Source organism: Apostichopus japonicus, chromosome 8 (assembly GCF_037975245.1).
Source record: "Apostichopus japonicus isolate 1M-3 chromosome 8, ASM3797524v1, whole genome shotgun sequence".
NCBI lineage: Eukaryota > Metazoa > Echinodermata > Holothuroidea > Aspidochirotida > Stichopodidae > Apostichopus > Apostichopus japonicus.
The window spans coordinates 5,991,262-6,013,317 of NC_092568.1; the positions used below are offsets into that span (position 1 = coordinate 5,991,262).

Consider the following 22,056-nt stretch of genomic DNA (forward strand, 5'->3'; position numbering starts at 1 on the left):
ATATCTCTTTAAAATCAAGTGCAACCGTCAAAACTTAATGATATCTCACTACTTCTGTTTCCGTTCTAGTAAGGCACTATTATCGTATAAACCAAACCAAAAGTTTTTAGTTTTTTAAGGAAGCATCAATCTTATACATTTTAATAAAATGTTGCAAGAAATAAATTTTTCTTTAAGACAAAATCTATTATGACATCAGTTCTCTTCAGATCTTGTTGGCTTACAGTAGTCTTTGGCTATTCCAATGTCCTTCTCTTTACAATCATTTATAAAAATTACCCAAAGTCTGTAAAACTTCTAATGCTATGAGCAGCAGATAGAAGGATGATGACATCCAACACAATGCAGCAGTGACAAGAAAATTGTAATGAATTTGAAAACATATCATGTGAAAAAAATATGCCTGGTTTCCCCTTGATTTCTGTAAAGTTTCGGTGTGTGCTAACCATGTAATCCAACCACTTTAAAAGACCATAGCCATGGTGTTTTCACCATGATGTAAATACTGATTCAACTGACATTGATTGTCAAACTTTCTGTCCCTAAAGACACATTTTTTGGTAAACATTTAACAAATTCTGGAGTTACTTTCAAGTGATTCTTCCCTTTAAAGTACAACAGACATGTCAACGAAACAATATAATAAAGTAAAAAAAAATATCATTGCTGTAACAAAATTGAGTTGGTCATATTTTAAGGCAACATATTAAGGCTGAAAAAAATGTAGAAGAGAATGAATGAAAAAAACTTGTAAAAAATGTTAAGATACATGAAAATCATTAATTCTACCTGAGATTGAAGAGCTAATTACAATGGAGGTTAGAGTAAATCAGGTACATAAATTGTACAACAAACCTGATTTAGTTGGCTGTGGTTCTTTTTGCAACGTTAAAGTTATATCATTGATCTCTTGCAACAATGGGGTATTCTTTTGTTAATTAATCTTGAGGCAAGTGTCTTAATTTGGACTTCCAAATTTCTTATAAATATAAATGTGATATACATATATATATAAGTAAAAAAGGCAATCAACTTTTGCTTTTTTCATCTTTAACAACATTTTAAAGGCATTTACTTCATTTACAAGTAATTTATAGAATTAAACCTACTTGAGGTAGAATTTTTTCTTGATGTGTCACAGCCCAAGACAAAGATAAAACTTACTGCTAGTAATGCTTCAATATAGCTGTTCTGAGTTTCAAGTTATTCACCTTCAAAATATACTTAATCTCAATTTGTTTATGATGATGGCTCCTCAGTGTTAGGACTAAATGTTAATCCAATGTTTTATAATTTCTAATAACTCAAACAAATGTAGTTTAAAAAAATATATACATAAATATATATATATATATATACTATTAAAGTTTTCATATGTAAGCAATGTTATACAGATTAAGTCAAGTTAAGGAACTTACAACACTGTAAGTCTGTTACCCTGTGATTGGATCGACTCCTTATAATAAATGAAAGAATTAGTAATCCATGCAAGTCTTTGGTATAACTTGGAGTCTCCTTACATTGTTATCTTGTTTAAAATGTAGTACTTTGCAAAGAAGGCACAGTTTGCTTAGTACTTATGAACTCAAATTAGTTCAATACTTTGACCAGGTGTGCAACATTGTCAGTATCAACTAGAAGTTGCCCAACATAACGATCATTCAACACTGAGTGCAGCATTGTCAGTATGTTTCTAAAAAAATACAAATTTTTGAGATTTATTAAACTTAATTAATGCATCTGGCAACAGTAGAGCTATTGAGTTCATCATGGATGGCAACTGATATGACAAAAACCTTTTGTTTTTGTTACCAAAGTACAAAATCATCAATCCACTGATTATTGTGAGAAACAATATTTCCACAAAAAAGGTAAATTTTGATGAATCTCTAAGTACAGAGAAAATTGACCGTTGAGCAAACATTTCAAATGTATCATATTTCAAGGATAAACAGAAAAGTAGACAATAACAGGAAGTAAAGTCCACCATAATGTCATCACAGACTACCCACTGTGATCCACTTCCTGGATAAAAGGAAAGGTGTGTCTGGTGCATGGAAGCAGATCCTGGTGGGGACAGCGGGACACGTCCCCACCAAATTTTTCAGTGGTGGGGACATGTCATACCGTGTCCCCACCAATTTGTCTTGACAATACGCTGCATTTAAATTTTACCCTGTTTTGAACTTTGGCGCAGTTTGATCCAGCATTGTGCAAATGACATGCAGCAGTTCTCATTTTATTATATTTATCCACAGTTGTTAAATATAGGACGGAAATCGCATTTGCAGCAGTCTATAATTGATTTTTGGGAAAGGACCACAGACCCATCGTATACAAAAGTCTACTTGGATTATTTGTCCCCTAATTTTTTTCTGCAGACGCCCATTTTTTTCCCCAAACTAAATTTCTAAGCCATAAGATCTTAAACTTAATGAGATTTGGGAGCATCAGTGGGTCTGGAAGTGTTATTTCCGGCGATCTGGGATGTATATTTGCCTAAATATTTCTTGTACGCTACGCGCGAACCCATCTTCGCACTCTGCTTAGATAGTATCAGAGAACAGACACGCGTCCCCACCATTATCCAAGACTGATCTGCGCCCATGGTCTGGTGAAAATAATTTACACTCAATCAACCACATCTAGAATAAGGTAAAAAATAGTGAGATGTGGTTTTCAAATAACAGTGTAAAGTATTTGAATCTCTCACATTGCCTGCCACCAGAATATCACTTTAATAAAAACAAAGATAATTTCAAGATCTATTTCTTAGCTTTGGTCCATATGCAAACACCTTTTAAAGGTTCCTTTTCTTCTTGTACTGTCTTATTTTGCAAATAGTACAAATTACATCATAAAATATTCCCTCAATCTCCTTTCAACTGTTCTTTGTCTGTCTCAGAAAACAGTTTGTCGAGACATCATTCATATAGATCTGTCCTCGACATTTGACCTCCATTTTTCAGTCTAATTCGAAGGACAGCGGTATGTCATCCATTGCGTAGTACTTATGATTGATGCCGCTCTCCGTGACGGTGACAACCCTCAATCCTGACTTCTCCGTTCCCAGAGGACATCCCATGGCGGATGTAACCACCTCCTCCATGCCTTTGTAGAAGCCGCCTGCATTCCTGTGATAATGTCCGCAGAAGACTGTTTTGACACCTTCAAGATAACAGTGCAAGATATTTCCAATTTATTTCAAATTTGTTTCAATCAATCAATCAACCAATCATAAGAATCAAACATAACAAAGAGATGAGATTAGACGCAAGAGTAAGAACATCAATAATGACAAAATAATACGACATAGGTATTAAATTACAAAGAGTCTCTGCATTTCATACTTATTACAACGCATCAGACTATTAAGATACAGAATTTTTGACCAAATGCGTATTACTTTGCATCGGACACCTTTTTCTTGGTATTTATCTCATGCCATATGATAATCAGATATATGCCTTCCTGAAGCCTGAAAAATATTACTTTGTATAATATTTTTTATAACTATTTTCAAAGTTGTTGGGTTTTCATTTAATGTTATATAAGTCAATCTAGAGAAACAAAGTTATACTTTGCAGTATTGAATAACATTGAACAATTACCAAAATAAAATGCAAAAAGCCTGCATTATATACATACAGTGATGATGATGATGGCTGAAAAGGAAATTCCTTTGTGTGTTTCCATAAAAGAAAGTCAACACATAATCCCCTTATTTACATACCTGCTTTATGTAACTTTTCCAGCATTTTAGACCTAACATTTCGATCAATGTTAAAGTAATCGTTGCCTTCATCTGGATGCTTGAGAAACCAAGGAATATGTTGAAATGTGATAAGATGCTTACACCCTTGCCCTGAAGGTAAGAGGAGATAGCAGATTCATATCAAGTATCAGCTCAAAGTATTCAGGAATCTTATTATTATACCCTATTCACTCTCCCATTTGTCTCCCTGCCTCCCCCCTCTCCCCTAAGAAAAAACAAATGCCCAAAATGAAACAACATGACTGTTTCTATACTCCTTGCCTTCCAAGAACAGTTTGGTCTAACCCAATCCCCTCTGACATTCCCCTGATGGAAAACTTGTCAACCTGATACTGATGATACTTGGTTCAGTACCTCTTGAACCTACAACATTGTTAGTTCAGTAGTACTTCTCACATTGAAGCAAAGCACTATAGTATTCTGGTCAGTAAGTGATCAACAGGTGATACATACTGGTCAAAGGAAACATCTAGAATTAATACATTACTGGGTCCTTCTTCAATATTTGGGGTATAATATAGGTGAGACTTCCCAGTAACTCACATGGGTCAATATGTAACATCAGAGAGGTTGTGGGGTGGGGGGGGGAGGGTGATAACCAAGCAATATGTCATTTTGTTAGTTCATAAATACTCATCAATATGTCATGGATTGTTAGTCATTTAATAATGGTTTCAGAATAATTACATGTGTGACTTTTGGGTAGTACATAACAATGATGCTAAGATTTATTTCCAGAGGTAGGGCAGGGAAGGTGGGAAGAAGAAGGGGAGAGGGTGGGGGGAGTTAGCAATACTACACTTACCATTGAGTTCCCTGTCCAGCCATTCATTCTGTTTCTCACTCATTTCTGTGACTAGACTGGAATCTTCATAGTACTGTGAGTTTAATACCAAACATTTGACACCTCCTGCCCAAAAGCTGAAATAGTCATCGCCAATAGTGTCCCTGAATCGCTGAATGGACTGTGGAGTCGGTTTGTTGCCTACGTCATGGTTACCACAGCAACACACTAATGGGATGCTTGGATCAAGTCTAGAGAACTCTCTTGCAAAGTCCTGTTCTTGTTCTGTTCTGCCCTCTTCCCCTGCAAATGGATCAAAATATCAAAGTTCAGCACAAGTTTACAAAATATTAAAAGCTTATCAGAAACTTCCATAATTTATAGCAGTGTGAGTTAAATCTCTTTCCTAGTTCTGCGGGCAGGCTATCACTGATAAAATCAATATCAACCAACGATATGAGTGATTATGATTACTATCTTTCAAGTATACTCACTGGGAGGAGTACTAGTTTAAATGATTCATAAATACCATTCTAGTGCCCTCTACTGACCTCTGCTCTGTATAAATATTCACAAATTTATCAATCCATCAACAAACCCATCACTGTATGAGAATCTGAACTTAGTCATGGCAATTGAGCAAATGGAAGCTGTCTGAAAATTTCCCTCCAGAAAAATCCCATTTAATCAACAACGTGCAAAAGTTTCCACACCAAATTCACTCATAATAATAATAATAATTACTGCAAAGTTTTTCAAAATTTGTGATCATAAAATTCAAAACCAGGATAGATTTAGGCATATCTGCAAGATTGGTTCACCTAACCTTAGTATTGATATTTGAAATTGTTCTGATAAGTATTAAACTAACTGCCGTATCAACTCAACGATGAATAGCTTTTGCCCAATTACTGTATTTTACAGACAGAGTTTATTGAGCTATCAACGTCACTGTCTACATAATGCAAACAAGTTTCAATAATATATAACAAGTCTTGACTATTCAGATGCATACAGAGTACAATACCTGGGAATGCATGAACTAAATCGCCACAAACTGCAAAAAACTTTGGTTTTGGTTTCATTTGGTTAATTTTGTCTATTGCTATTCTGGTCATCTTTATCTCCTCTTCCCATCGGATTGGAGTCTTTTCCGCCATGTCGTCGATCATACCATACTGACAGTCTGCCCCCTGTATAAACATGAATGAACCATTCCATTCACCTTCTTTCTCTGTATTGAAAACAACAATCAGGAAAAGATTGCATACTTTGTTAAATATCCATCTTATCTTATTGCAAATTCAAGCTAAATACACTTTATTAAAAATACTATCCATTGCTCCAAATGAGAGGAATGAATGAAGCAATCTCATCAGAGACAACACATGTTTCCCCCCCCCCCCCAAAAAAAAAAAACAAGGGAGAGAGGATAAACTATAGCACCTGACTAACACATCAGTCAGCAGAAAGATTTCTTCCAATAAACCATTCCATGTTTCTAAACTCAGTATAATAGATTGATAGTAAACTGAGTACTTTCAACTGTAACAGTTTGTTTGATATTTATTACAACTGTAACTGAAACACAGGACCAATACAGGACATTTACCATCCAACCACATGTGGTACAAGTATGCAGGCCAATCTCTGATCATTGGTATTTATCAGTCATGGTGTAGATTTGTATGGGATATTAAAACATTGCCGGGATATATAAGACCCATTCCATGTTTTTCATCACTAAATTCACTTTGATCTCCACCTTTGCCGGGATATATAAGACCCATTCCATGTTTTTCGTCACTAAATTCACTTTGATCTCCACAGAGGTTTCTTGGTTTAGAGATAACTTATACTATACATTATTCAACTGTCAGTGGACTTACTGTACTCTCAGTAGAAGAACAAATATGTATATTTATTGCCAAAGCTTTGAGAAGCACAATTTACAAATGTCAAGTTAACTCTGGTGATACAAGTTGAATAGTACTGTATACACTCAATGTTACTTATGGATTTTCTTTGTTTGATGGATGACATATTAGACATGGTAATCACTGGAATGCGAATATACAGTTGTTAGTAAGTACCATCTCATTCCAGGAATTCTTCAAAATTTTACTATGTAGGGCAGTAGACTGCACCAATTAAGTGAAATATAGCATGGTTCAATAAACTTACTGAAAGTGTCCATTGACCCTTTATCTTTCTCTGTCAACTGTATTCTTACCTTCACATCAAATAAATGATCAATGACAATGGTGTAATTTATGTATGGCAAACTAATTGTCAAGACAAACTATTTTGCAATGGTCAGAAGTACTTTTGTCCGCAACTAGACTTTTCGTAATTACATTGGGGGAGAGGGGAACCATGGTTAAGGCTATGGAGATACTTTATAGGCTGCATCACACAGTGATCATGTATCAGGCAGTAATTTAAGTGACACTTAAATGCAAACAATACATGAAGTCAACTTTGAAGCACTTAATCTTATCTACATTAAACTTTCTGGACATTGTTGATGCCTATTGCACACTCATATGTAGGTGAACATAAATTAACTTAATTAAGCCATCACAAACTGTGGATCACTTACAAATACAATCCGGTAAATTTTAGCTATGCTTCAGTATCGGTATAAAACTTTGGTTCAGGCCTACGATATGTCATGTTTGTAGAACATCAATCTGCCATAGCTCCAATTAAATTTGTCCTTATTTTGTATATTGCTGTCACAAACAAAGCCATGCCTCTGCACGATACATATCAATGTATTAATCCTTACCGGTGTTATAGGCATAGGATTGACTATATGTACTGTATTTTGTGTACCTGTAGTGTTAGTGTTAGGCTAGGCTACATGGGTAGGCCTATCTTTTGTACGCTGTCAGGATACAGGTTAGGTTGGAAGACAAACTTACCCTTATCCAGGCCTTCATACTCGCCATTCCGTGCTCTCTTTCGAAATTCCGAGGAAATTATGTCTGTACCCATTTCAACTTCTTTCACTGTTTGTGTTACATCGCCTTAGAGAGCCTAGCTAATGGCTTGCCTAGTAATACTAGACTACTGGCGTACAGTTCTAAGTAGGAGTAATAGAAATACTGTCTGTAGACAAGTTTACACAATTACTAGTAATAACAGCAATCTACGTTGAAGCTACAATTCGTCCTACAAAACGTGCGTTTTAAAGATAAAAATGACGAGGTACCGTCAGTTTTCTGAGCTTCTTCAAGAAACCTCTTTTAGGATCTAGACTGCAAACAAGTCCCTGAGTCTGTTATTGACAGGACAGCAACTTAACTAACGCTAATATCTGCTTTATTGTGCTGGTTGTAGTTCTTTGCATGCTACAGTAAGCGTAAGTTCAAGGGGTGTGAACTTGTTATGCGTACCAAGCAGCTGTTTTGAAGTACCACTGTGTTAAAACTTCTAATACATCGCTCTGCCACCTTTGTCTCGAATCTGACCGCATAATTAACTAACTACAGTATCAACCAAACAGTTTTCAGAGAAATGGACACTGCAATTATTGCACACTATTTTACTCATCGAAAAGAGAAGGCCAAGTTGGTATAAGACGTTGTTCATCCATAATCATATCGCATCGATATGATTTCAAATGAGCTTCTGTTGGCTTCTTAGCCCTTGACACAGCGTATTAACCCTTCTTAAATTTGAAACATCTAATGTTGGAAAGTTTCATTCGATGTAGTAATGTGCAATTTGAAAGATACTAAGAAACGACCGGTTCTAGTCTACTTTAATTAAAAAGGTATAGTTCGATCCTTTGCCTCTACTTGAAATGTATGGATAAATTTGAAGAGAAGATATTGTTGCTTGATATCCCGGCCGTTGGTTAATCTGATGATCTCTAAAAACACATCAGTAAGTTGCCCCCAGCTTGTGTTTGTCATCCAAGCTTCAAGTTTACAAGCATTCAAAACCACTTTAAAACTACTAATTAAGATATAACCCACATGGAGACAATTAGTTGTCTATTTTATGTTGGGAAAAATTTCTTGCGATTTCTGTATTAAATGAAGCACAAACCATTATTTGTTTATATGGTAAATAATTGTCATGAACAACTTCCCGGAACCAATATGAAAAATCTTACTCCATTTGAGAAAAATCACATTTTTAATGTTTCTTCGTTCATTTCTTCTCGAACAACGACTTGGTCAAGGCTAACTATGATGTAAACAAGACATGTGTGCTTCAATTGTTTATGAACTATATTTATTGTCTATTAAGAAAATATATTTTCTTTTTTTCACTTTTTTGCAAACGATGAAGCTAAAATATTAAGCCTCAAAACATGCAATGTCAACACCATTAACAGTATCAAATATGACAAAATAGGGAAGATATAGTAAAAGGTTCCGATCCTATATAGTGTCACTATATGGCATTTACAAAATGACAGCTCCCAGACCCGACTTTTTAGCTAGGATGTATTTCTCATATTTCGATATAAATTTAAAGATTTTTCTCTAGTAGATGTTCTTCACAATGATCTCTTTACACAAGCTTAATTAAAGGTCTGCTGTATAGACCCTAACTATAGCACGCTATTATGGTATAGTTTCTTGAGATTACGTAATCGACCTGCCTTGTAAAATGACCTATTTTTACCAATTAGACTGCAGCGCCTGCCACATATTTGGTTGGGTTTGTATCCCCTTCAAACTGTTTCCATGCATAGCTTTCTTGCTCATTTCCAATATCCGCACAGGTCAAATCGACTACAAGAACGTTTTGTTACGGAATTCTGAATATCAGACTCATCCTGGGTTAGATCATCATATCTAGGTTGCCCTCTACCATGCCCCCTCCTCCTTTCCTTGTCCGTTTCACTCTTCTAGGTCGTACCCCAACTTCAATTGAATGGAAGTTACTACCTTGTACTCCCATGACGAGCTACTACTGACGTGGGTCATATGTCATGCGGCAATATTTACGTGGCATACATAACAACAGCACTTCCTGTGTATTTACAGTCCTTGTATGCTTTATGTGATGAGTATAACAGTAACGTTGCAAGACTGGGTAGTCTGGTAAACAGTTAAGTTCTCAGCTATAGTTCATAAAGACTCAAACACGTCGTTTAAGATAAACACACCAAAATGGGTCTGTGCAAATGTCCGAAGCGTAAAGTTACAAATTTATTTTGCTTTGAGCATCGTGTCAACGTTTGTGAACACTGCATGGTTCTCAACCATCCAAAGGTACAGTACTAGTACTAGTAGTAGCCTAACCAACATTTAGCATTACGCCTAGCCTATAGTAGAAGAGTACCTAGCTCTAGGCCAGGCCTAGTTTTACGCAAGTTACAGTAGTCTTACTAGGCCTAAGTTAGTCTTAGTCTAAAATCTTATCAAATAACATCATGATGTCAAGTTAAGTTCTACGTTATAGTAACGTTAAGATTGTGCAATGACACACTTTGCCAACAGAGATCGCAAAGTTGCTACCGGTGTTCGGCGGAGTGTATAGCCTAGTGGTAAACGCCGGCGTCTCCCAGTCATGAGATCCTCGGTTCGATTCCCCGCCGACAGCAATGTGTGTCGTCCGGCAAGGGTGTTGTTCAATAACAACTTCCCGACATGGACGTTAAATGGATGTGTGCCGAGAGATTGGCTTCGGTCAGCTTGCGAGTCTACAAGCCTCCATGGCTTCTTTCGCGAGTTCCTGCTTGCGGGAAGATCACATATACATACATACATACCACTTTGACTAAGTATAAGTACTAAAAGATCCCAATTTGATGAAGTATACTGGCTTCATTATTGATGCACATTCAGCAGGTACCTTAACTTTTTGCAGTCAAGCAGATTTTCATATTTCATGAGTTTTAATCCATTTCAGGTATATGCTGATCAAATTGCAGTTTTTTTAAGCTTTTAACACCCTCCCCCCAGTTTTGCACATGTTTTGAGCATTTGGAAATCTTACTCCCAAAAAAGAACTAAAATTACCTCAATTTAATACTGCTACTCTCTGGGACCTGACCTGCCTGACCTTAGAGGCTCAGAGCATAGCAAACAGCATCCAAAGTCAATGGATGAATCCATAGGCCTACACTACAGACGAATGTGTCAATTTAGGGGTATGAAAGAACTTGACGCGTCACAGCAGACATTTTATGGTCAAATTTTGCTCAATTGTACGTTTTGTTGGCACAGAACAATACATTTGTTGAGATCATTACATTTCTGAGGAATTACACATATATGGAAAATGCATACAGTTGAGTGATTTGAATTTTTCGTTGATAGATATCGTTAATTAAATCCTTAAGTGCTTCAATTATGAGCCCACCAAGCAACTGCATACATGTAATCATTGACTAAGTAGCCTAGGCCAATGGTGGTCTGTGACAGGCCCTAGTACACTGGGGTCATGATATCCTAATGGTAGGCCAATTAATGGGATATATTTTTGTAAAAATAGCCTTAAATACAGTAGTGATCTCAATGAAGGTTCAAGTTGAATATACACATTGCCAAAAAAATCAAAAGAACATAAACAAACAAGATACAGGTTGCTCCAGGAAGGAAATTCTATATTGTACTAATCATGTAGTGCACTAGCCACCAATCAATGGCCGAGGTCTAACTTACAGTGGTCCTACAGGTTCCAACCGAGTATAGTTGAGGAACCTTATTTGACACAGTGCAAATTATTAAAAATTTCCTGACATGGCCATAGCAATGGAAAGTAGGCCTAATCCAAACTTCAAGTGTGCTAAAAAGTCACTAAATGTGTTGAAACAAAAGTGAAGTTAAACAAGGTTAATATGTAAAATAATGTTCATAAGAATGTTAGATAGAAAAAATGTTTCTTGGAAACTGCTTAACATAAAGAGTTCAGTAACAGTTATAACAAGAAAATCTCAGATGTGATATACACATTTTTGCAACATTAGTTCCACCACGGTTATATTTCCAACCATATTTAAATAAAATCCTTGTGCTGATAGTGGACTCTTTCTTTTGTAGTCGATTAATTGTGTAGCTCTTCTCGCGATTACTTGGTTACAGTTACAGTATGACCTCATTGCTGTCATTTTACATTACAGAAATACAGTCAAAATAAATCTTTCTCCATGGTGCACTGTCTTAATTTGTTCTTTCGTGTCTTAACGTGTGATGTCTAAATCATGTTAAAACATAGATCTACCAAACTAAAAACTGAACAACTTTCAATCTACATCATTTCTTAAAATCCTTCAAAGTAAATCAAAAACTTTCGATTGAATCTACGAGGCTAATATAACTACTAGCACTAATAAAACCAAATGTACAAACAATGAATAGATGTAACACCTTGTAGCGGCGTTATGATTAGTATGCAAGATTTTTCTGTTGAAGGTTGTTCAATGTTCTAGGCTAGGCACTAGCCTATTGCAATAGCAGGCAAATGTTTTGCACATTGAAATTAAACTACACTGCAATCGACACACTCGATCAGACATCAAATAATTTTGAAGCAGGCCAGTAATGAAGTGATTGTAAACATATTTGAAGAAATGACAAATTCTTTGGCAATCGTTAAAGATTAATAACTTACAAATTTTCGATTATGCGCAAGGATCAAACATTGCTAGGACCGAAAGTTGCAGTGTAGAACATGGATCTAACCGGAGCAGGTGCTTGCCGATCTAACACAGCACAATGCTGGTGTAGCATTGTGAGAACCTGTACTTGTGCAATATTTTCTGACAAACTGCTTTAGTGTTGTTTTTTATAGGCTATTTTTCAAAAGCAGATTTACGTGTTGTGCTAGTAGTCAAGTAATCGCAACTTTGGTTGTGAGCATGATAAGTAAAACTTCCAAAGTGTAATCGCCACTACTGGCAATTAATCGATTACAACTATCAGCACTACGCAGTGGATACTCCCTTGCCACATGCTCTTCACCATGTGATATGCTACTTTCTACAGTACTGATTTGTTTGCTTTTTTTCACAGTGTGTGGTCAAGTCATATCTACAATGGCTTCAAGACAGTGACTACAACTCAACCTGCTTGCTTTGTAATAAAGACCTTTCCGAAGGAGATGTGGTCAGGTTACTCTGTTACGGTAAGATTTAGAGGGCAAACCTCTGTAAACATTCAGATCAATTAGACTTAAAGTTACTGTGAAAGTCACAAGGAAGGTTATGAGAAAGAAAAAAATTGGGACCATTGCTACACAAATAAAACACGTTGTCAGTAGTTTATGAGAAGAAATTCCTTAATTTGAAAATACAAAATGTGAACACAAAATTATTTCCCTGATATTTTAAATCATAGAAGGTAATAAATTGTGGTTAGCCTAATTCAAAGGTTGTATCATTTCAATGAATGCAATATGCCTGCTGTGTACATAGACTTATCAACTCTAGCTCCTGACCATTGGTGCAACTTGCAAGGTATGTTGTCACCAAAAGGTAGGCATTGAAGTACCAACAAGGTACTGTATTAGGCATAATTCTCTAGGGACAAGACCAACTAGGACTGACAAGCCTGAACATAACACAGTTAAGAATAGTTATTTGGCTTTTGTTTTTCAATTCAAATCATTTTCTCATTTTGCAGATGTGTTCCACTGGGAATGTTTAGATAAATATGCAGAACAGATGCCACCAAACACAGCACCTGCTGGTTACTCTTGCCCCTCATGTAACACCTGTATCTTCCCTCAAGAGAACATGGTCGCACCCGTTGCTGAGAAACTACGTGAACATTTGAAAGCAGTCACTTGGGCCAGAGGTGGACTTGGTCTACCAGTGGTATGTTTGAATTCCTTAATATTCTCAGTCTGCTCTGCTCACATTTTGGTTTTCCTTGATTTTCTGCAAATCTTCTGTGAATCTCAAGTCAATGCAAAGCTAACATGTAAATATAACAGGACATGAATCGTCTGCGGAAGATGAACTTAGCAGAGGAGTGGAGAGTTAGTGATGGAGGTTAACGAGTGTGTGTGTAGTAAGTAAGACAAAAGGGAGGTTAGGAATAAAGAAACATGTTCCAATTAAGTTGTCTGTCCATTTTCTAGTTTACTGCTGTCCTCCATCTGCCTCTGAAGAAGATCCTGTTAGGATAAAAAAAAAAATATAAGTTTTATGTATGTATAGTGGTTAGTGTAATTTCCAAATCTTTTGCCTTTTTACATCTCTAGCTGGAAGCAGAGAAATCCATTCCAGTGGAAGACGTCAGCCAAGATCTCAACCACATAGCAACAAACCAAGAAACCACAGCTCAACAAGAAGATCGGTTGCACAAAGAGAGCTCTCCACCAAACACTAGCAGGGTGCAAGCTAGGGAAACGTCTAGCACACCCACCACTAGAGTTGTAGTTGGCCAAGAAAATACCGCTGCCCACACACGAACAGAAAAGATGTCCAGTATATTACAAAGTGAGTTCAGGAAATACATGCTGTGGTATTGTCTTCTCGAAATGTGTATTGGTTAGCCAACTGAAATGATGGGTATAAATGTTCCCTGTTAACATAACTTTTCATGAAGACATTGACAATTTTTCATTTACGTTGTAAAAGGATACATAGAAGAAATTTCAGAGTAATGACTAAACATTCTCATAATTGTTCAACTAATCAGTTTTTACACAGCTTTGGAGATGATATGGTACCTTTCTTGATGCTATTCAATAGTAAAATTCCTAATATGTTATCTTGACTTCTCAAGATTTACTTCCAATTACATGAAAAGTTAGCGAAAAGGATTGATGTTTTTCAATTATGCGTTTTGCATGTTATTTCATATTGATATTGTCAGGACAAGGAAATGCTGAGAATGGAATTCAATTAATAACCATCAAGTTTGATGTCTTGTTTCACCAATGGTTTCCCCACCACATTTGGTATCTTGTTTCACCAATGGTCATCCCCAACCGCTAATAAACTTGACAGAGGAACCTGTCATATTGGTCCTATCTAGTTTTGTGTTACTTGACAAGCTGTATGTTGTGATGAGCTTTAGTACTGTCAGCATGTACAGTAAATTCCAAGGGTGTTACCATGAGTTGATCATTAGAAGTACAAGTTGTTCATCAGAATGTAAGATGAGATCTTTTGAAACATGTTTCTCAAGTTTCTAGTCAAACTAAATGTTTTAAACATATATTAACAGCCATTTTCTAAACATGATATTTTTTGGGAGAAACTTTACAAATGAAATGGTGACTCAATTACTAAACGTGTCTACACACAAGTGCACACAGTTATAGCGATGTTGTTGAGCTTCATTGAAATCGTTGTTTGAATAATACTTGATAGGTTTGGTAAAAATGTTAACCAAACAGTAAAAGCTGCTTCAAACAAAAAATCTCGACATGTAGATATTGGAACTTGTAATGTCTATACATAATGTAATGTCTACACATGGAGTTCAGATGACTTCAGGAAAGAGTTCATTGTGAGGTCATCAAATGACATTTAACAGCAAAATAACCCTCATGGGACTTTTAGTCTGAAAATTATGACTACAAGATGACAAAATTGCTAACACGTTGCTAACATGAACTGTGGTCTACATCTTTGGAATCTCATGTGAGTGTTTTCTTCTCCTTAGGTGAGGATGAAAAACGAAAGGTTTACGACAGTCGTAAAGGAGATGCAGTCGTTGATATTGTTCATGATCACGATAAGGACAAATACAAGAGAAGAAGTGCCTTACACTGGTTTGCAGGCTGGTTCAAGTAAGTAGTGTTACTCACTGGTATGTAGGCTGGTTCAAGTAAGTAGTGTTACTCACTGGTTTTTAGGCTGTTGCAAGCAAGAAGTGTTACTCACTGGTTTGCAGGCTGGTTCAAGTAAGTAGTGTTACTCACTGGTTTGTAGGCAGTAAGTAGTGTTACTCACTGGTTTGTAGGCTGGTTCAAGTAAGTAGTGTTACTCACTGGTTTGTAGGCAGTAAGTAGTGTTACTCACTGGTTTGTAGGCAGTAAGTAGCGTTACTCACTGGTTTGTAGGCAGTAAGTAGTGTTACTCACTGGTTTGTAGGCAGTAAGTAGTGTTACTCACTGGTTTGTAGGCTGGTTCAAGTAAGTAGTTTTACTCACTGATTTGTAGGCTGGTTCAAGTAAGTAGTTTTACTCATTGATTTGTAGGCTGGTTCAAGTAAGTAGTGTTACTCACTAGTGTGCAGGCTGTTGCAAGTAAGTAGTGTTACTCACTGGTTTGTAGGCAGTAAGTAGTGTTACTCACTGGTTTGTAGGCTGGTACAAGTAAGTAGTGTTACTCACTGATTTGTAGGCTGGTTCAAGTAAGTAGTTTTACTCATTGATTTGTAGGCTGGTTCAAGTAAGTAGTGTTACTCACTAGTGTGCAGGCTGTTGCAAGTAAGTAGTGTTACTCACTGGTTTGTAGGCAGTAAGTAGCGTTACTCACTGGTTTGTAGGCAGTAAGTAGTGTTACTCACTGGTTTGTAGGCTGGTACAAGTAAGTAGTGTTACTGGTTTGTAGGCAGTAAGTAGTGTTACTCACTGGTTTGTAGGCAGTAAGTAGCGTTACTCACTGGTTTGTAGGCAGTAAGTAGTGTAACTCACTGGTTTGTAGGCAGTAAGTAGTGTTACTCACTGGTTTGTAGGCTGGTTCAAGTAAGTAGTTTTACTCACTGATTTGTAGGCTGGTTCAAGTAAGTAGTTTTACTCATTGATTTGTAGGCTGGTTCAAGTAAGTAGTGTTACTCAATAGTGTGCAGGCTGTTGCAAGTAAGTAGTGTTACTCACTGGTTTGTAGGCTGGTTCAAGTAAGTAGTGTTACTGGTTTGTAGGCTGGTTCAAGTAAGTAGTGTTACTCACTGGTGTGCAGGCTGTTGCAAGTAAGTAGTGTTACTCACTGGTTTGTAGGCTGGTTCAAGTAAGTAGTGTTAATCACTGGTGTGCAGGCTATTGCAAGTAAGTAGTGTTACTCACTGGTTTGTAGGCTGGTTCAAGTTAGTAGTGTTACTCACTGGATTGCAGGCTTGATTAGAAGTACACACATGTAATGATAGGCTGTTATTTTGCGTTTTCATCTTTTATCATACGATTGACTGTTTTGTCACAAGCACACAGGTGCAATATTATTCCTATGCCTGACCAAATGCTATATTTTTTCAAGAAATAGAAAAAAGTAAGGTTACGTAACCATTGTCATTTGAGTTCATTTCTGGAAAGTTTTTAATTGACTTTAACCTTCCATTTCATGGAGAAAATATTTTGCCTGTCTAGTTTACAACATTTAGTTATAAGCCATTCTTTCTGGTAATTGATTCTTCTATTTCAAAACCTATTTATAGACTTCCAGGACAGTTTTTCCCCCTCATTATGGAGAATTTTATGTTTAAATCTTGAACGTTGTTTTCTAATTTCAGATCAAGGACAGGAAATTCAAGGCAAGTAGACAGCAATGCTTCCATGAAACGTTTTGCAATCATTTTAATCCTGGGACTTGTAGGGTTCTTTACATTAGTGGTTATCATGACATCCGTGGGACGAGCGGCTGCAAACAAAGACCCACTATTAGACCCACTTGCTAATCCTAATGTAAGGATTGGGAGAAAAGTGGAGTGAAGAAGAAAGTGGGCTGAAACATAGACCCACTCATGATTAAACATTCCTGGAACTGAAGAAGGAAAATGACCAAAGGTTGGAGATGCTGGTCGTGAAATCTGCTAGAAATACTCTATTTATTACTGAATGGTCCGCAATGAGCCCTTTCCTATGTAAACTACGATGTCTTGCTTGTTTACCCTTAGTGTATTTCAGAGAAACGCTTACACTGCAGGAAGAAAGCACATCTGTGCTCTGTTACAAGCCAAGTAAGAATAACATAATGGGATCAAAAAGATGGATTTATTTAATATTTATAAATACAATTCTTATGAAAAATGCATTTGACCCAGCCCACATGTTAGTGACATGAGTTATGTCAAATATCTTCCATGTGCTGGGAAAAATTGTTTGCTTCTTGTGAAATATAGTAACTTGAAGCTGCAACTAAAATTAACCACAGATGTTGCAAAAATAAAACCTGTTATGTTTTTGTTGACTATTTGCAAACATGTATAAACCTATATAAGAAGTAGGTGCATTTGGCAATTTTCTTAGAAGAATGGGAAAGGTAGCCATGGTCATTTACCAACAGAGCTTATCATTCTTGTGGACTTGCCAGTTGGTTTAGGGAATTATCTGATTAAAGATGGAATTTGGTTGAGCAGAGAAACTTACACCAGCTCCTTTTGAAGTATGATGTGTGTGGAATATTAATATCCCTCAACTCTCCCCCCTCCACGCCCCTACCAATATGAAATTGACTTGGCAAATGATCAGGAATGTCATAATAACATACAAGATTGATGATGGATCTGACTCTTGAAGATAACCCTGTACTTGATTGTTTATTTCTTCTGGTACAAGACTAGAAATTTGTTACAATACCAAAAATGATTTACGAGAGTTTGTTATCAAAATAGTAGTCAACAGTGAACATGTTATGTGAGTGCTTATGTCTGACAGAAAACAAAGTTAGAGAATTGTTTACTCTATATATTCCCTAAAGGGCATAGAGCTGAACACAAAGAGTTTTCCTATCAGTGGGAAGACCTATGAAGGTATTCGCTATTTGTGGTAAGCTTAGCGCATGTTGTGACATGTATCCTATTGATATATATATATATATATATATATATATATATATATATATATATATATATATATATATATATATAGTGAATAGAAGGCTGTTACTGTCTTGGTCCACAGTTATGAATGAATTGTACTTCTTAAATGAAGTTGTATCACCATGGTAACATAAAGCAAGAGTCGTTTTTTATCATGTAAATGTTGCAGATATTATATATGAAGTGGTACATGATAATCTGAATATTAACTGTGTCGTCATAGTCAAATGGGAGAAATTAATGATATATTCTTGCAGCAAATTCAGCATCTGTGCACTGATAGTATTGGCTTGATGAGAGACATTGGTAGGTTGGAAATGGAAACACATTCAGCTACAATAAAGCTTTTCAAACAAATCTCTAGCATGTGAGGTTTGCATATTCATAGCATAGAGCGGCTATCCTGTTTGCATATTCATAGCACCCATTCTACATTGTTAAGATACTGAAAGCAGATGCTATATAATACTTGCATATTCTGGGTTAACCTTGTTACTGTTATTGCATTAAATTTATGTAGTGACATTTTAGAAAGGAGACATTTTGCTGGAGATTTTACAACAAGTGTTCCTAACTGGTTTATAAGTTTGTAATGATATACACCAGGAACTTTAAGATCAAATGATATGATATTCATGTGGTTTATGGTGATATACTTATATAGTGTAGAGACCTACTGTATGATGGCATGCTGTCGCAGTACCTGTTAAGATTTATGTTAGATATTGCATGCATGTTACCATAGCAACCATTGTAGTGTTCTAACTTGTCTCATAATGTGCTTTTCACAAAAGTAAAGTCAAACGATGATGTAACTTTGCACGTCTATTTGCATATCATCAACACCCACAGTGACATATTTTATTGTTAGTTTTCTTATACCAGCACTACTATTTGTTGTTTGTGATAAAAGGAAAGAATGAAAGAAATACACCCAAGGTTATTACTCTTTATATACCTTTCTTATTGTTCATGTTATATTCAAACAAAAGATAGTATTCCTACATGTATCTCATTTGAGATCATGCAAGAGAATTTCTGATGCATTCCACTCCTTTGAGTAGACTGCGCTAAAATAGGTATTGAAATGGCGCCATTATCAACGAAGATAATTCCCAAGGAATGGCCCACACTTTTATCAATATCTTGATCAAAGCTAGATTGGTAAGAATTCAAATGATACAATGTGTACAATATGCCAATTCAAAGTCATAAATGTGCAATAATTGAACCCACCATCCTAACTTAATTGCTTTAAGTTCACCTGTAGATTTGGTTCCCTTATGTTATGGAAGTTAGAGGCAGTCTGTGATGGATAATCAATGGTTAGCATCAGAGGTGAAGGCAGGGATGAAGGAGAGGGAAGGGGTGTTGCATGAGGGGTGAGGGGAGGGGAGGTCATATTTCTTTAAGTAGGCCAGTGAAGCAGGACCAATGCTAAGTAGTATATATGTATGCAGAAGTAAGTCAAAGAGTGGTGTTTGGTGGGGATGGTGTGTGTAACAGAGTAATGGAGAGATTTATTCATTATTACTATGATGTTAACAACATAAGACACTTTAAAGAACATTTCTTGCACCTCCCCCCCCCCCCCCCCATCTCTCTCTAATGGAAACCTCAGATTACTCACCTGGTTTTGCACCTCATTGCAAGGAGATCAAAATGTTGATATGTCTCAAATAGTCAGGTACTGTATATATTTTAGTTAAAGTATTATCATGAAATGGATGCTTTCACCATTTTGTATAAAATTAAATCATTTAGCTATAGTAAAATTATTTGTCATACAATGGCAAAGAACATGTCTTGAAAATATGTGCTATTTATAGTCTTGAAGATGTACAATGATCCAATTCTTAGTTTTAAAAGAAATATTTGAGGATTATTTGCCTAATTTGTTTTTGTTAAGGAATGAAATAGATTTGAGTTCAATTTAACATATGTTTTCCTTTCATTTAATGTCTTTCTAAGCATTGTTTTAACAATTCAGTTGATGAATTAATGTCTCGAGGGATGACGCTTATTTGGAAACAAGTTATTTTTGGTTTCGATGAATATCGTAACCTATGCATTCATGATGGCGTGTGTGTGAGTGTGTACATTTGTGACGCCCAGCTTGTAAACTGGATATCTCAAGAAGGGAATGTTGGACCAACTTCATGTTTGGTGTGTAGATGAACCACATTGAGTACAAGAAGCCTATTGTTTTCTATGGAGGTCAAAGTTCATTTGGGGTCACCAGGGGTCAATATGTGGAAACCTTGTAAACACGATATCTCAAGAAGGAAATGTTGGACCAACTTCATGTTTGGTGTGTAGATGTACCACATTGAGTACAAGAAGCCTTTTGTTTTCTGGGGAGGTCAAAGGTCATTTCGGGTCACTAGGGGTCAAAATGTGAAAACCTTGTAAACACGATATCTCAAGAAAAGAAGCTTAGGCAAAACTCATATTTAGTGTGTAAACGTACCACATTAAGCACAAGAAGCCTATTGTTTTCTGTGGAGGTCAAAAGTCATTTAGGGTCACTAGAGGTCAAATTGTCAAAACCTTGTAAACACAATAACTCAAGAAAGGAAGCTTGGGCAGACCTCATATTTAGTGTGTAGAAGTACCACATTGAGTACAGGAAGCCAATTGTTTTCTGTGGAGGTCAAGGGTCACTAGGGGTCAAATTTTGAAACCTTGTAAACATGATATCTCAAGAAGGGAAGGTCGGACCAATTCATATTTAGTGTGTAGACGTACCACACTGAGTACAGGAAGCCTAATGTTTTTGGTGTAGGTCAAAAGTCATCTGGGGACAACAGGTCAAATCGTGACAACCTTGTAAACATGATATTGCAAGAAAGGACAGATCTCATATTGTTTTGAAGATGTACCATATTACATTTAAGGAGCCTATAATTGCTATTGGTGGAGGTCAAAGGTCATTTGAAGTCAGCAAATGCCAAACATTTACTTCACTCCCTCTTACCTGTCTCTCCACACTAACACACCTTCCTAAACATAATATCGTAAGGGAAGCTTGGACAGATAGCATATTTGGTATGTTATTGTACCACATTGAGTACAAGAAGCCTTAATGTTGTGGGCGGAGGTCAATAGTCATTTGAGTTCACAAGGGGTCAGATTGTGAAACCATGTTTTACACAATATTTCAACAAGGACTGATGTCATATTTAGTATGTTGATGTATCTATCACATTAAGTACAAGAAGCTTGTTGTTGAGGTCAATGGTCATTTCAGGACAGCCTGTGTCATTGTGAATTTATTGTTTGTCACATCGCACTGCTTTTCACTGTATTACTAATATCAAGTATGTTGTACACCATCACCATACATTACGTCAGATTCATGCAGAAAATAGGTGAATGTTACATCATCGAAACCACTATGGATTTTTGCATTCTGGTTCTTAACAAATCAGCATGTCGCAAAATCACGATACAAAAATGTATTTGTGAAGTCGAGAAAGTAAATATTTTTAAATAGTTGACAATGTTGTGATAATTTAAAGGTTGACTTGGTACAATTGTTCGTATGACATAGTTAAACAATGAAAGAACATGTTTACTCTTGTCTTTACCATACTTTAATGCCCTGCTTCAAAGCACTTGTATTGTCAGTATGAGCAGTATGAATATCAGTTCAAGGTTAGGAACTGTTTGTACTGTCAATACGAGTGCTTTGAAGCATGATATGGGATGACAGTTAAGAGAGGTATTAACAGGTATTAACATTAGAAAATTGTCCCAACTGGCTGGAAATTCAGCTCCTTTGGCCGTGATAAAAGTTCTACATTCTTATTCCTTTC

At 36.3% G+C, this 22,056-nt stretch overlaps 2 protein-coding genes across 2 annotated transcripts; one reads left to right on the forward strand and one right to left on the reverse strand.

Annotated features, from left to right (window-relative positions):
* Positions 1–1,981: 1,981 nt before the first annotated feature.
* LOC139970510 (serine/threonine-protein phosphatase CPPED1-like) lies at positions 1,982–7,955 on the reverse strand. The gene is made up of 5 exons (XM_071976275.1): positions 7,487–7,955; positions 5,587–5,793; positions 4,581–4,862; positions 3,734–3,865; positions 1,982–3,168 (listed from the first exon to the last, which is right to left on the reverse strand). The coding sequence occupies exons 1-5, from the start codon at positions 7,557–7,559 to the stop codon at positions 2,966–2,968; spliced, it is 897 nt and encodes a 298-aa protein (XP_071832376.1). The 5' UTR covers positions 7,560–7,955; the 3' UTR covers positions 1,982–2,965.
* A 1,612-nt stretch (positions 7,956–9,567) lies between these two features.
* LOC139970512 (zinc finger protein-like 1 homolog) lies at positions 9,568–19,191 on the forward strand. Its single transcript, XM_071976280.1, has 6 exons — positions 9,568–9,796; positions 12,542–12,653; positions 13,151–13,344; positions 13,734–13,971; positions 15,146–15,272; positions 16,931–19,191. Exons 1-6 carry the CDS (start codon positions 9,695–9,697, stop codon positions 17,127–17,129), a joined length of 972 nt encoding a protein of 323 aa, XP_071832381.1. The 5' UTR covers positions 9,568–9,694; the 3' UTR covers positions 17,130–19,191.
* The last annotated feature ends 2,865 nt before the right edge of the window (positions 19,192–22,056 follow it).

Excerpts from the sequence above, each read along its gene's own strand:
- LOC139970510 (XM_071976275.1), bottom strand. The coding sequence starts at position 7,559 with ATGGGTACAGACATAATTTCCTCGGAATTTCGAAAGAGAGCACGGAAT. Across the intron at positions 4,863-5,586 it reads TTTAGTTCATGCATTCCCAG|GGGAAGAGGGCAGAACAGAA; the intron begins GTATTGTACTCT and ends ATCCATTTGCAG. Across the intron at positions 3,169-3,733 it reads GGAAAAGTTACATAAAGCAG|GTGTCAAAACAGTCTTCTGC; the intron begins GTATGTAAATAA and ends GTTATCTTGAAG.
- LOC139970512 (XM_071976280.1), top strand. The coding sequence starts at position 9,695 with ATGGGTCTGTGCAAATGTCCGAAGCGTAAAGTTACAAATTTATTTTGC. Across the intron at positions 12,654-13,150 it reads GGTCAGGTTACTCTGTTACG|ATGTGTTCCACTGGGAATGT; the intron begins GTAAGATTTAGA and ends CTCATTTTGCAG. Across the intron at positions 13,972-15,145 it reads GATGTCCAGTATATTACAAA|GTGAGGATGAAAAACGAAAG; the intron begins GTGAGTTCAGGA and ends TCTTCTCCTTAG.